This window comes from Schistocerca piceifrons, chromosome 6, assembly GCF_021461385.2.
Source record: "Schistocerca piceifrons isolate TAMUIC-IGC-003096 chromosome 6, iqSchPice1.1, whole genome shotgun sequence".
Classification (NCBI taxonomy): Eukaryota; Metazoa; Arthropoda; class Insecta; order Orthoptera; family Acrididae; genus Schistocerca; species Schistocerca piceifrons.
In genome coordinates, this window is record NC_060143.1 from 378,448,669 (window position 1) to 378,464,984 (window position 16,316).

General features: G+C 38.5%; 1 protein-coding gene across 1 annotated transcript in view; it reads right to left on the reverse strand.

The window, feature by feature from the left end:
• Positions 1-1,767: 1,767 nt before the first annotated feature.
• LOC124802502 overlaps positions 1,768-16,316 on the reverse strand; it is a 34,224-nt gene continuing 19,675 nt past the window's right edge. The window contains exon 2 of the mRNA XM_047263321.1: positions 1,768-4,899. Within this exon, the coding sequence (XP_047119277.1) occupies positions 4,544-4,899 (356 nt within the window). The 3' untranslated portion in view covers positions 1,768-4,543. The remainder of the gene's footprint in view (positions 4,900-16,316) is intronic.

Consider the following 16,316-nt stretch of genomic DNA (forward strand, 5'->3'; position numbering starts at 1 on the left):
GTTTCATATCAGCGCACACTCTGCTGCAGAGTGAAAATCTCATTCTGGAAACATCCCCCAGGCTGTGGCTAAGCCGTGTCTCCGCAATATCCTTTCTTTCAGGAGTGCTAGTTCTGCAAGGTTCACAGGAGAGCTTCTGTAAAGTTTGGAAGGTGGGAGATGAGGTACTGGCAGAAGTAAAGCTGTGGGGACAGGGCGTGCGTAGTGCTTGGGTAGGTCAGTTGGTAGAGCACTTGCTTGCGAAAGGCAAAGGTCCCGAGTTCGAGACTCAGTCTGGCACACAGTTTTGATCTGCTTATATCTATTTTAGAGTGCTGCTTATTTCTACATGTTAATATTTTTATTTAAGTATATTGTCAAAGCATCTGAAGAAACTGACTCATTCACCTAGAAGTTTTTCATTTAACATTTTGTCTTCATATTTTCTGTAATGTGAATGTATCTCCAGTTCTTTTAACAAATCCATTTTGTGCCCTTTATTTTTTGTACACTGCAGTACCGTCAACAAAACAAAGTAGAACCTCCCACATCGAAAACATTTATAAAAAAAATGGCAGGGTACAAAGGGAAAACATTTGAAAATGAGAGTAATTTCCCAAAACATGTCATGTAAAATATGAATAAGAGAAAATCATGACTGGTAGCAGAAAAGTTATTGATAAACAAACCCACTGTTTTCACAGCCACAGGCTTTCTCAAAAACCATTTACAATGGACAAAATCAGATTGTGCATCACATTTCAGATATCTTTGGTTGATTCTAACACTACATATTCAGCAGATGTAATGCCCATTTGCTAGCTGAAGATAGAGACATTGCAAAGGAAAAGGGTATATCAAGGCCTTACATCCACTGCACAATGATGTAAACAACACAATCCTTTCAAAATTATGTGTTTTGCCTACTTACAGGGAAACTCTATGCCTCTTTTAAAAAAAAAAAAAAAAAAAAAAATATATATTTAAAATAATGACAATCAATCATACTCCTGCAGATGAATGCTGAAGGCATACTTAACCACACGCAAGAGATCAATCCCCTCCTCCCACCCCCATACGCCAACACAAACAAAAGAGTGTCTCTTTTCCACCCAAACCTTGTGGTCACAACAGCAAACTTGCCCATTCCCCTAATTTAACGTGTTGGGAGAGTTCAGTACGATTATCTGCACTGCTTGTGCTCTTTGACCCATATTTGCAAAGAAATGCTGTAAAAGCCAGCAGTCTGTAATTCACATCGTCTTTTACAGCAGCGTACTTCTTAATTTAAAGAGAGAATAAAAATTTTACTTGACGCAGGATTTATTGAATATGAATACTATATTGGCTGTCACTGAATACCAAAAAGGCAGTTTAACACCTTGGTTTTCCTCTTCCTATTTCCCGCACACTGTGTTTTTGAAGCTAAATTTTACAGTCGCTGACATTGAGAACTCACATGGGCTAGAGCTGTTACTTCAAACTCTGTTCAAGTACTTTACTTCAGTCTACAGAAGATCCTCATCTAAAGCTGACATGAGCCTGTGTACTAACATATGAACCAATAATACTTTTCTTTATATTTAAAATAGAAGTTGTGGCCATTTAAATATATACTAGTGTGTTGGGTTTTGAAATATCATATGACTCAAAGACTATTAACCTAATTATTAATCAGGATCTCCTGAAGATGCAGTATACTGCAATTCTTCAACTTTTCTAGTAACAAGAAAAATGTTGAGTCATTACTGCTGTGGCAATGTCTTGGGAAATAAAAAAAATAATAAAAAAATTTACAAAATAATGTATATTCAAGATGCAACAGTCATTGACAATATTTAATTTTCTTCTTCCACTCTGACATTTAGGTTCCTGGGGGCAAAACTGTTGGTTTATACCACTACTTTCTTATCCAAGCAGGTATTTTTGACATACTTTAGCATCATTTGAAGTTTGTGAAAGCAGTTTTGCTGTATCCTGTGCGATGAAAGAGTAATATGTTAAGTAGTAAATAGTAAGAAAGTGATAGAATTGAACAAGTCAGATTTTCAGTGAAAGTAATTATTTATTCCTTGATTGTACTAAACAACAAGCAACTAGTGCTTGATAAACTTTGTACTACACATAAACAGCAACTTGGTACTTCATGTAGGATTTGCAGGAAGTAAACATATAAAATCCCACCTGTTCCTCTGATACCAGCATCCCTTCTCCCCTCCCGCCACAAGAAATACCAGGTTATGGTACACACATACTTACAATAATGTAGTCATGCCTATTATGATTCTCTTTAAAATGACAATTATTTCCAAGAAGGCATCTATGCACACTACACAAATCAACATTATACACGTACAACAACACAATCTCACCATTGTTAGATCACACAGAAATTCCCGTTGAATTTCCTTTCTAATGTCTTTCTTAATTTTCAAAGTAAGATGAATATTTGTGTGACACTTCCAAAGCTTCATAAAAGGCACTGTTCTGAAGCTTTTAATTACTTTATTAAAAGGCAAGCTGTTGAAAGCAGATATTATATACATCTGTCACTGCCCTATTTTACAGTCACCAGTTTAGATTTTTATCACTGAAATTATGAAAAAATACATCGTTCTCATTGCTAACTTTAAATGCTGAATAGTCTCTCCTGAACATTTTTTTTCTTTCTTTTAATTCAGTAATCCCTGCCAACATCATATAGCAGAATTTGGCAAGAATTTTTGGGGGAAAGAGAGACCTTATCACTTAAAGTAATACAAGCTATCTCTTTGGATATGTTCTACATTTTATTAGTAACAATTATGTAACACTTTCTGATGAAAAAAAAAAAAAAAGCAAAAATCATCGGCTAACAGTAGGCAGATTATACTTATCTGACTGCATACAGTAGTTTCAGTGAGTACACAACATCACGATATAGGCACAAGGCTGAAGACTAGTTATGGAAGATGAATAAGTATTGCAATTGACACTCGTGGGAACATGGGTTTTCAGATTTTCAGCTTGGTCATCTACCCAAAGCTCTTAAATTCTAATTTTCTTGCATAAAACACAAGCACAGGTAATTTTTCTGGTGGGGTACCTACAATTTTCATTTAGCTGTGAGTAGTGTTGGAGGAATTGCTGCGTAAACATCTTCAGGCTGGGGTCTTTAGAGACGGACTGCAAGGTTGGATTGGGAAAGGATAAGGCAGAAAATTGGACACTGATCTCTTTCAGGAAAGCATCCTGGGCTTCCTCCTGATGTGATACAGGACAACTATGGAACATCTGTATCTGCATGTCTGCACTTGCCCCCTTGATGTGTTAAGAGTGTAGCCCTTCTATATACCATGGCATTAGGAAGTACAATTAGAAAATGGTGATGATAAAAAAGTATCTGGCTGCAGACTAAATTAGTGCACTTACGCAGAAAAGTGGCGAAAGGTACAACTTACATAATATCAAACACCATTGTTCTTGTTAAATGTTATTTACCATTACCTAAAGACTCACTATCTGTGTGATTTTCACATAAAGCTTGTATTACAGCTATCTCTGCATACTGTGAAAACCATTAGTAGACGTAACCTTCTGGTCCACAAAGACAACTAAACTAAATTATAAGACAGCTACAATCGTAATAAATGCTATATGACGGTCTCATAATTTTGTTTGTTAGTGTTGTTCTCAATAATCAGCATGTCTTGTTTCTTTAGGCACAATAGCTAAAAAGTATAAACTGCATAAAAGCAGCAAGTCTGTCAGAAAACCAGTATATAAAACTCTAAAAATGAAAAACAGACATTATCTGTTGCATTCATAGTTTAGAACACAATATGCTGTACTTTTAGGTCCGCTTATTTTATGTTCTATGTTGAGAATATTAAATGAAGCTACTATTTCAGATGCTGTATAGTACATTAAATAATTTTCTTATGGCCATTGTATTAGACAGTTACATTTAAGCAAAAAATGTAAATCTCGTATGTATCCACTAGTTTTTTCCACACTGGCATAGAGTACCTTATACACCCCAGTATTAAGCTAAATACAGCATTCTACTTATTACTTATTAGCATAATCATTAGTACCCTTCACTGATACTTGTTTCTTTTTCTTGTTTCCACATTGTTGGATAGTCTTCTGTTAAGTATAATCCAGCCCAGAATAATGACTACAGCAACTGATGTTCAATAGTCAAAAGTGCACGACCCTTCTTTCTCTCTCACTTTTTATATCAGTCACAAAAATGTTTAATATGTCAACAATGATGAGCACATAATATTGCATAAATTTAGGTTAGAGCCAAGTTCATACACCTGAACAGGAAACAGACATAACTTGTAGAGTTGTCATTTATAATTCTTGTCACAGTGGACAAATCCACTTCTAATATTTGCCAAAATTGCTTAATGTCTTGTGTGACAGACATAAGTAACATTTTCTACAAAATACAAATATTACAAATCATTCACACCTGAGACACTAAAAAATTCCCACAAAATAGCTCTATTACAGTAGCAAATGTATGTATAATGTATTGACATTACCACAATTCATTACAGAGAACAGTAGATATTTAAGGTGCTTGCTCATTGTTGGACTTGGCCTCAGGTAACTGTTTGTGATTTGCTTTTTCTTCAGCTGAACTGACGCTGTTATCTCCTTCTTCAGTTTCCTCAAACAGTTTTTCAGACAACTGGTCAGCCTTTAGTAATTCAACTAGTTCTCCAAAAGTGAGAGCTTGACGTTCTGGTGCAAGACGACGGAATAGGACATTAGAATTGTTTAGAGGTGCATCCAACAAAAGATCTTCAGCTGAATGAGTAGTCCCTTCAGATAGCAGTCTCACCATACAAGATTTGTGAGTTTCATCCAAAGACTGAACCAGGTCTTTCTTTGTTCGCTTCAGCTTCAATCTAGCTAGTTTACTCTCTGAAATCAAACAAACATGTCATAAGTTCAAATATTTATATGTGTACAATATGCCACAAAGTCTTTCATAATGGTTTCCTTTTTAATTATTGTAAATAACTTTGGTCTCCTACTGCTGAACTATTAAATGGAAGACACAGCAATCAACATCCATTAGTTGGTAGCAATGCCACTTTTAGCAGGTGAGCAGTGTGTCCATGCATGCAGGAGTTCCAGTTTTGACGGTAGACTGAATGACCTCATTTCTGCACTCTTCAAAGTAAACATATCATTCAATGTTTTTTCAACAGGGCACTTAGTGATGGAATACAGAACAATGGAAAATTTAAGAAAATTATTATAATTATCTTTTACTGTTAGCTGGTAGGATTTGATTAACCTTGTAGCAAATGTAAGTAAATGTGCTATTAGAACTGTGTTTATGAGGGCACTGCACTAAATGTTTGTCTGCTGGCTAATGCAACAATGTTTTATAATCTTACAACGCTATGGATTCTTACTTTCATTTTGTTTTCAAAAAAGCTTCAGATACCCACTCCTCTTAGTTTTATCACCCTACTTTTATTGCTGCAGCTGTTAGAATCTAGGCAACAAAGGGCAGTAACAATGAAGAACTGAAAGTACCGTTGCAGCTGACAGCACTGTTGGCTGCACAATGGAAACTTGTTTGGAAATGTCAGATGCAAATGAATAATTGGTAAATAAGGAAGTAAGAAGGATGATTAATGTTTTAGGCCATGCAAAAACATATTACACTGCATAACACTTCTGTACTGTTTTGTTTCAATGCAAATTACAGCATATTTGTGAACATTGTAAATACACAGCAGTGCTAAAAATATTATTATGACAGACAGTTACACATATCAATAAAAATAGTATCCCAATCACAACTAGCTTGGGCATTTCATTGCATATTTAATTACTTGTACTGGATATCATTGTTAGTTGCTATAAAATGTAGCAAGCAGGTGACTACGAACCCAGAACCAGGACTGCCTGAAAATAAATTAATAATCAGTGATAGGATTTTGCTTTCAAGGTGCTTTTATGTGTACAGATGTTTATACTGTTATTATATGACTCTGAATTTGTAGAGTATTATTTTGTAGTTGACTCTCTTTACAACAAATGCAAACAACAGTAAAAGGAGTAAGGCCTTATACATTTTCTTTGCATATGTATAAAATATATGCTCTTAATTTTAAATTCTAGCATCTACAGGCCTTCAACATAAGCCAATAAAAATTCACTCTGCACAGTGCATCAACCATAGCAATAATACAAACTTGATGTATGACACATTGTATTCCATCTTCATGGTCAGCTTTGCCACATATAACACAAGTTACTTGCTTCTTAGTGATCAAAGATTTTTGACTTGAAATGTTAGCATTTATAACACCACATAGAAATGCAGTTGGAAGGTTGTATATTTGATGCAGAGTCAACATGCTTTAATACATTCTGACAGTATTGACATGCTAAACACCATTAAGAATGCAGCTATTTCTTCCAGATTCTACTGTCTCATTAGTAGGTGCCACAATGCAAACCATGATGAGTAACAAAATGTAGCACTTTCGAGATAAGTCCTTCATACAGAGTATGTCAGGTAGCCATAAATAATCAGTAGCATGTCAATACCTAATATTGCCATGTTGCCAGAGCTACTTCACATATGTGAACTGTCTAACTCTGCTATCAGGTGGAGAATTGTAGAGTGCTAATCTATAGATATGTGTGCACTACACAAAGGAAATGGTTATTCTGGTAACATAGTATGCGTGGTGAGCACATTGGGGCTATTTAGTTAAAAGAACCTCTCCTTAGTGTCAATACCAAATTACCTGCTAATATCAAAGATGGATTAGCCAGATTACTCTCAGAAGAAAACTTTATTCCTTGCAGATTGGGAAAAAAAAGTTAATGTGGTATTAGTAAACTGCAGGAGCATCCACGTTAAAAGTCAGTGAATTAATATCACTTATTAAAGGTAATGAAACCCTCATAGCATTAGCACCGATTTGGCAGAAACCAGAAGTAAATCCTAAATTCAAAAATCCTAATTTCAAATTGGAAGTTTCCTGATTATGCTGTTGTAATAGGGGAAGACTTCAACTTGCTATTCATACAATGGGAGAGACACACAATTGAAACTGGTGCTGGAAGTAGCAATTAGTGAGAAATTGTTCTGAATGTCTTAGGTGAAAATTACTTCGAGCAGAAAGAGTGCCTCCTCATGAGGGCAAAGTCTTAGACCACACAGTATGAATCAGATGATGTAGAGAAGGGCGTCAGTTGTTACTAGGTTGTAATAACATCAATGACTACAGGTGTAATAAGGAATGTTAAGAATGGTAAGGAAAATATTTTACTTTAGTAAGATGGACAGGATACACACTGCAGAGTATTTAAGTTGTCAATACCAAATGTTTACCTCTGAGGATGAAAATGTTTAGCACAAAGAGAAAAAGAATGAATAAATTAATTGGTTTTAAAGTACCAAACTTCAAGGGTCATTGGTCCCTTCATACTGGATATGTCACAAAATTGAGACATGAATTAATAAAAGAGTCATGGGATTAAAGATAATAAGGTAAGGCAAACATCAGGCAGAAACAGCTGTAGACTCATCACACAGTTTGTCATGGGGTGGAAGATTGGGGCCATACTGAGGGCATGGCAAGATAGACCTCTGCAATGGCATACGCACATAGGGGGCATAAAAACTTACCTGGGGGAAAAAAAAGCTCTGAGAGAGTCCTCACACTGCTGTCATAGTGTCTTTCCTAAGGTGCAATTTTGTCATAACAGCACAATACAAAAACGACTTAATCATAAGAGGTCTATTGCTAACACAGTTTATGTGGCAACAGTTCATTTCGGCATGCTGTATTGCAGCATACTACTTGACCATAGAAGGCTTCTGACTTGTCAGCTTCTACCAACTGAGGACTGGAGTGAGAAAGAGACAGAATGCTTCGTTGTATCTGATTGATATGAAAAATGGAATAAACAGATTTCACATAAATCACACCATTACACCTGACTAATTTCCTATCATGAAGCACATTAAATGTAGCTCTATATTATTTTCAGAAATGTGCAGCTGACTTTGATGTCAAATATAGTACAGTTATTGGTACAGCAGAGCTAATTAATGAAACAGCTTATTTCAAATTCTAGATGAAAGAGTTGCTGAAGAGCAGTGACACAGCTTCCCATTTAGATATTTCAAAGAATTTTTCCAAGTATGGGTTAAGAAACACATATGCAAACACTCAAATGGCTTTGAGGATATTTATGAGAATGCCAGTGATTGCCGTTTCAGCAAATTAAAGGTGATAAAAGACTACTTATGATCAAGTATGGTTGGAAGCAGACACTCAAATTCAGCTCTCTTGTCAGTAGAACACAACAAAGTTGGCAAATGTTGCTTCGATGACATAATCAATGAATTTGCTTCGCTCAACAAAAGAAAATACAAAGTCAAATTTATAATTTAAAAAAAATCCTGGAAAGGAATATTTTCTAAGCTCTTAATTTTAGCCTTTTTCTTTTATTTCTAATTAGTAACTTGAACACTCAATTACTGACAAAATTATTTAATTGGATAGATAAAAAAAATTTCACCAAGTGGCGGCAGAGCACACACTTAAAGGACGGTTGTAATTGGCAAGCTTTCGGAACCAGTGGCTCCTTCTTCAGGCAGTGGCTCCTAGCCCTTTTCCTAGACCTCTCCAGTCCTTTTCCATCAACCCTCTTCCTTCCTCATCTGCCTGAAGGAGTCACTGGCTACAAAAACTTCCTATTACAGTCATCTTTGATGTGTGTGTTCTGCCGCCGGTGGGTAAGTAGATTTTTTTTATTTACCAAATTAAATAAAGATATATATTTTGTTTTATTTTCCATTTTTTAGATAGTTTATACAACTTTCAGTTTATTTATACTGTAATGATACGTTTAATTTGTTTTTTACAGTATTTTATATTAAAACAGTTCATTTACTATATGTGATATTTTTCAACAATGTTTCATTTTTATTAAACCTTACAAAATTTGTCAAATCTGTGAAGATGAAATGGATTAATGTAGTTTTATGTGGGAGGTGGGGGGGCAGCTTTGGCAATTTTGACAGGAGTGCAGGATCCCATTCGTAAAACTCGGCAAAAGACCAACCTCCACACCAAAACAGCCTCCCTCACCCATTGTACCTATGCAATAGAGTCAACAAGTAAGCTATCTAATATGAAGAGCACAAAACAATTTTTAAAAGCAATTAAAACTCATGGCGCTATTAATGTTGAGTAGATGTGTCATGGTCCATATCAGCCTTCTAGTCTTCCGCTTGGGACAGCCAGAGGTCCTCCAGGGCTAAAACTGCACCAGAAAATGACACGCCACCACTGTCTAACAGCCAGCAGGACCATAACAATGAAAGGTTCAGATGAAAGTATACACTCCATTCTGGTGGATGAAATTTAAAACCTGACTCACCACCTCGACATTATCACACAGGATTTCGGTAAGTGACTCAGTCAGTTGTGAAACACTACGCAGCAACAAAGGTGGGACACCCAACAGGACACAAGCGGCAACCACGGGAGTGTCTCAAGTACAACAAGGTGGGGTAGCTTGTCACGGAATAGATCAGATTGGTGTGATCAATACACAGACAACAGAGGATGGTGGACACACAGCAAGATGATCATAGGGAAAAACTGCCACAAATTCATAGACTCTTTTATAGTCTGTAACTCTTTGTGACCCTGAGACTCCATTCTCTGTTTCATCCTGTCAACAGTCAGTGATATAATGTCGTCTTCATGTCAGATCCTGGTATCTTTAATTCCAGAGCACCCTGTCCACTAGCTTTTTGCAGTGTGGCAGGCTTGTGGTTGGGGATAACAATCTTCCCAGTAGTGGATGCAATAAGGCATAGAGAGCATCTTCTTGCAGTGGTCATCTGCAGTTATCACATTCATACACTTAGAAGATAATGTGGCCAAATTTAATACCTTGAAGCACCACAAGGTGAGTATTGCATAGGATTTTATGTCACACAGTTTACTTTATTTGGCAATAAGTCACCCTCAGAACTCAACATAAATGCTTTGGTGTCTACTTTGCTACTTTTAGGCCCTAATTTTGGACCAGATGGATAAAATGGACACCACTTCCTTCTAAATTTGCATATATCACAATGCCTCATCCATTTGAAGTATATATTGACCATACTTAGATTCCTTGGGGAGGCAGGGAGATGGACAGAGGGGGGGGGGGGGGGGGGGAGGGATGGGGGGAGGATTTAATTGTGACTGAGACATCACAAAGCTAGTCACAGGTTAGCAAAGGGCATGACCGATCAGGGACACTGTTTTAATGAGCATGGATCCATCCCGTAGTCTTTGTCTTCCATTACCTCCGTAAAAACTTAATGGCTCAAACGGCTCTGAGCACTATGGGACCTAACTTCTGAGGCCATTAGTCCCCTAGAACTTAGAACTACTTAAACCTAACTAACCTAAGGATATCACACACATCAATGCCCGAGGCAGGATTCGAACCTGCGACCGTAGCGGTCGCGCGGTTCCAGACTGTAGCGCCTAGAACCGCTCGGCCACTCCGGCCGGCTAAAAACTTAATGGCTTAGTATTTAAGAAGGGTTCACCATCTGTCCTGGTACAGACCACAAATCAAGGCACGTATCTCTCTCCTTTAATAGGTTGCTTTCCATTATGATTCTTATCTAATAAGGGAAACATATTGAGGTTATATCTATCTGTCTTAAAGTAACTCTATTGCTCTGATGAGACTGCTGGGGAAATGCAGCCACCAGTGTGGTTCAGTTTGATTCTGTTCATTGTGACTAGTTAATTCATCACGGTGCCACCCACTCAACCAGGAACTCTCCACATAGGTGCCACTTCACATAAACAATTGGCCACTGGCATGGATGTCAGTGCCTGGATTGCTTGTGCTCCAGAAAGTTAGACACATTTTCCTGTAGTGCAGGTACCAACAGCGTATTCCCTGCATAGTCAGGACACCACTACCATGCATATATCAGGTGACGTATCCTCCATCCCCCTTCTGCCTGGGTGTTGGAGTGACATTCCCTACATAGCCTGCCCTACTGAAAATTTTTGAAAATAAAGTGGAAGTCAAACCCATTAACGGGCCCTTTGTAGGTACTGGTCATCCAAAAGAGGTGCAGGATTTAACAGAAAGAAAAGAAAACTGAGTAACCGTAAGCAGAAACTGGAGGTACGCCTGAGCTGACATTAACATCACTTGTTTGTGAATCCGCAATGAAAAATCAATTTTTTGTTATTCATCTTACACCAAAGTTTAACGTGTTTTGAACAAATTCATAGTTAAAAGAATTGAATTGGACACCAGGAAGTTGTTTAAAAACCAACTTGAAAATCCCTTGGTGTGTGGCCACACATGTTTCCGGTGCTTCCACACGTCAAATGTCGTCCTTGGACCCCCATTGGAGTTAGATATACTCTACATCTACATTTACATCTATATCTACATGGATACTCTGCAAATCACATTTAAGTGCCTGGCAGAGGGTTCATCAAACCACCTTCACAATAATTCTCTGTTATTCCTATCTCATACAGCACACGGAAAAAACAAACACCTTTATCTTTTGGTGCGAGCTCTGATTTCCCTTATTTTATTATGGTGATCATTTCTCCCTCTGTAGGCTGGCATCAACATAATATTTTCACTTTCAGAGGAGAAAGTTGGTGATTGAAATTTCGTCAGAAGATTCCACTGCAACGAAAAACACCTTTGTTTTAATGATGTTCACCCCAAATCCTGTATCATTTCAGTAACACTCTCTCCCCTATTTCACGATAATACAAAACATGCTGCCTCTTCTTGAGCTTTCTCAGTGTACTCCGTCAATCCTATCTGGTAAGGATCCCGTACCATGCAGCACTAGTCCAAAAGAGGATGGACAAGCGTAATGTAGGCAGTCTCTTTAGTAGATCTGTTACTTTTTCTAAGTGTCCTGCCAATAAAATGCAGTCTTTGGTTAGACTTCTCCACAACATTTTTCTATTTGTTCCTTCCAATTTAAGTTGTACTTAATCATAATTCCTACATATTTAGTTGACTGATTTATCGTGAACCTAAGTTTAATGGATTCCTTTTGGCACTCCTGTGGATGACCTCACACTTTTCGTTACTTGGGATCAAATGCCAATTTTCATGCCATACAGATATCTTTTCTAAATCATTTTTCAATTTGTTTTGATCTTCCAATGACTTTACTAGTCGAAAAATGACAGCATCACCTGCAAACAACCTAAGACAGATGCTCAGACTCTCTCTCAAATCATTTAAATAGATAATAATACTAAATACAAAAAGCAAAGTTGCCACTCACCATATAGAGGAGATGCGGAGTCACAGATAGGCACAAAAACACCCTCTCACAATTATAGCTTCCGCCCGCTAAGGCCTGCGGGTCACACAAACGCAACTCACACACACAATTGCTGTCTCAGGCAAGTGAAACCACTCTACAAGCAACAGCACAAGTGTATGATGGGAGTGGTGACTATGTGGGGCTAAGGAGGAGGCTGGAGTGGGAAGGAGGAGGGATAGAATGGTGGAGGTGGCTGACAGCATAGTGCTGCAGGTTAGACTGAGGGCAGGGAGAGAGGGGGGGGGGCAGTGGAGAAGGAGAGAAATAAAAAGACCGGGTGTGATTGTGGAATGGCAGCTATATAGTTCTGGAATGGGAACAGGAAAGGGGCTGGATGTGGGAACAGGAAAGGGACTGGATGGGTGAGGACAGTGACTAATGAAGGTTGAGGCCAGGAGGATTACAGGAACGTAAGATATATTGCAGGGAAAATTCCCACCTGCACAATTCAGAAAAGCTGGTGTTGGTGGGAAGGATCCATATGGCACAGGTTGTGAAGTAGTCATTGAAACGAAGGATATGTATTGCAGCTAGTTCAGCAACAGGGTTGTTCCCTTGTTTCTTGACCACAGTTTGTGGCTGGCCATTCATGGGGACAGAGAGCTTGTTGGTTGTCAAGGCTACATAGAATGCAGCACAGTGGTTGAAGGTTAGCTTGTAGACCACACAAGTGGTTCACAGATGGCCTGCCTTTGATGGGATAGATATAGGTGATGTTAGTGACCAGACTGGAGTAGATGATGGTGGGAGGATGTATGGGACAGGTCTGAGCCATTGGGAGCAGCAGATGGACGAGTATATTGTGTAGGTTCGGAGGATGGCAGAATATCACTGTGGGAGGGGTGTGAAGGATAGTGGCCAGAACATTTCGCATTTCAGGGCATGACAAGAGGTAATCGAAACCCTGCCAGAGAATGTAAAATGACAATTGGGTAAGGTTAAGGAATGTGTGTGAGGCGTTGTCCTTTAAGATTTCAAATTGTTTCTTTCCTCACAAGCAGATCCACAAGTACACATGCAAGAGTTCTTCCAGATCAATAACAGACCATATTTTTGCAAAGAAAACTTCCAGTGTAAGAACAAATGATGTTAGAGTCTACAGGGGCACAGAAAGTGGCTCAGACCATATCCTGTTAGGTGCAAACATGATAGTAACATCCACGGCCCAAAGACAAATTAAAGAGGAAAATATTCCCACAAGAGCAGTGGACACTATGAAATACAACTTCAGATAGCTCAAAACAAGAGTCTGTACAATATCTTTATAAATTATGGTTGTATAACAAAGTGAGGCACTTAGAAGAAGTAGTAGTGGAGCATATGTACCAAGGAATTAGAAAATGCATACAAGAAACAAAATTTGAAGCACTGGAGAAGCAAGAAGAAAAACTTGTGGCTCCCACAATGGTGGGCTCAAACCATCGAAGAAAAAGTAACTCTAAAAATAACGTTCTATAATAATCAGCTGAGAATACGGCACAAACATGATTGACCTTTGTATGTGAGAATGAATAGAGAAGTAAAAAAGGACATCTGCAAGAGGAAAAATCAAATCTGGGAGAATAAATGCGAGCAAATCGATCAATGCATGGGTGGCACAAAAATTGGCGGCAGCATGGAAAATGGTTGCAGAGCCAAGGAAAGAAGTAAAAGAAAGAGCAACTTGCTGATCATGAGTTTGACAGAGGAGGGGAAGCATTTTAAAGGCCTACTAAAAAAACAAAGGCCAAAATACAGGAGAACCAGAATGGTGAAGAGGTAGAGAAAAGAGGTACAGATGGCAGCTACACAGATAAAAATTGGGAAATCACCAGGGCCTGTAAATGCACCAACAGAATTAGTTAGGTATCACCCAAACATTCTATATGAATATCCAAGCAACTTATTTAATAAATGTATCTGGTATGGGGAGCAAATTCCAGCAGAGTGGAACTTGGTGTATCTAGCCCCCAACATAAAAAAGTAAGCAAGAAAGTGTGTAGCACCTATATTTTCAATTAGCAGGCTGCATGGGAGGATTTTAAAATCAAGAATGGAAATGTATGTAAATGAAGTCGAAGAATGAAGTGGCTTTAGAGGACATAGATCGTGTAGATAATGTCTTTACTCTAAGACAGACCATGGAAGAGAGATTGAAAAGGAATCTAAGCAGTCATTTGTTCTTCATAGATCTTGAGAAACCACACAACACAGTGCCACTAGAACTATTGTTTAAGGTGCTTTGATCAGGGGAATTGCCAAAAATTTCTGTAAGAAGTACTATAAATCGCAACAAGTTGGCAGAATGTGTCATGAAAGTGGGGAAAGAAATTTTTGAAGAGACCTTCAGAGTAACTGCGGACTGAAACAAGGAGGCTGCCTGTCTCCCACACTCTTTAAGATGTATGTGCACAAGGCACTGCTCTATGGTATAGAAAGTGCAAGAGCTTGCGGACTGAGGTAGGAAGCCACAGTATGCACACACTTTCCTATGCTGTTGGCCTGGTTGTTGCAGCAAACAATGAGGAGGATATACCTTACATGCTTAGGAAGTTGTTGGAAGAGTATAAAAAGTGGAGTTTGAAAATTAATTCTGAAACGATAGAATATCTACATCATGGAGAAGAGGGAAGTAAGAGGGTGGTTTGAAAAATTCTTAGAATCACCACAAGAGGGCAGTGCTATGCAATGAGTTGTTCACGTGATATTCATTGGACTGTTGCCTGTAAACACGTGTCACGCCAGTGCTCTTGGAAGACAGGTGTGGCGGTGACATGGCTCTGTTGTTGTTGTCGCATAGTGATTTGCAAAGACGGGGGGGGGGGGGGGGGGGGGGGGGGGGAGATTTGAGCAGTGATCAAGTACTTCATAAAGAAAGGTATGAAAATGAAGGACATTCACACCGATTTGCTGAATACACTGGAGGATTGTTCTCCTTCATATTCAACTGTTACCAAGTGGACAAATGAATTTAAATTTGGTCGGGAGATCTCAGATGATGATCCGCGCAGAGGTTGGACAAATTTTAACTGAAGAATTGGAAATGAAAAAAAAAAAAATATCTGCAAGATGGGTGCCACGACTCTTGATGCTGGATCAAAAATGCATGAGAATTGACATGGCACAAACTAAGGTATGAATTTTTGCCACACCTGCCTTACTCATCTGATATGGCTCCGTCAGACTTCCATCTCTTCACAAAACTGAAAATTTTTCTTGGTGGATGAAGATTCACTTCAAACAAAGAATTGATAGCCAGAGTCAACAACTATTTTGCAGGCCTGGAGGAAACTCATTTTCTCTACAAAAAGACTACCATGAAAAATAAAAAAGCTTCTATGATGTGAGAACTTTTTTTCTAAAGTGTGTAAAGAGTTTAACTACCTGGGTAGTATCCTTTCGTGCGATGGACAGTGCGACAGAGATGCCCAACAATGGATCCAGCAGTGAAGGGCAGCTACACAAAAATCTTGTGTTCTGGTCCTCAAAAATGAGTCTAAATGTTAAAAAGCATTTACACAAATCCATTGTGGAACCAATAACAAGCTACAGAAGTGAGTGCTGGGCAATCAGAGAAAGAAATACAAAGAGCTTTTGAAATGAACCACTTAAGGAAAGCATGTAGATTTTCCCAACTTGACCACATAAGAAATGAGGCAATAAGAAAAAGGATGCACACTCATTACTGTATTACAGACAGAATTGAAGAAAGACCACTAGGATGGTTTTGGCATGTCAAAAGAATGGATGAAGACAGATGGCCCAAGAGAGAATTTTCATGGAGAAGAGGAGGAAGACCACAAAAAGTGTAGCTAAAGACTATCCAGGCTGGGGCGGGGAGGGGGAGCGATAGTACGATGGGAGTGGCGGACAGTGAGGTGTTGCATTTTAGACGGTGTGCAGGAGAGAAGGTGCGGAGGGGGGAGGGGTAAGTAGCAGAAAGGAGATAAATAAAAATAAAATGAAAGACTGGGTGTGACAGTGA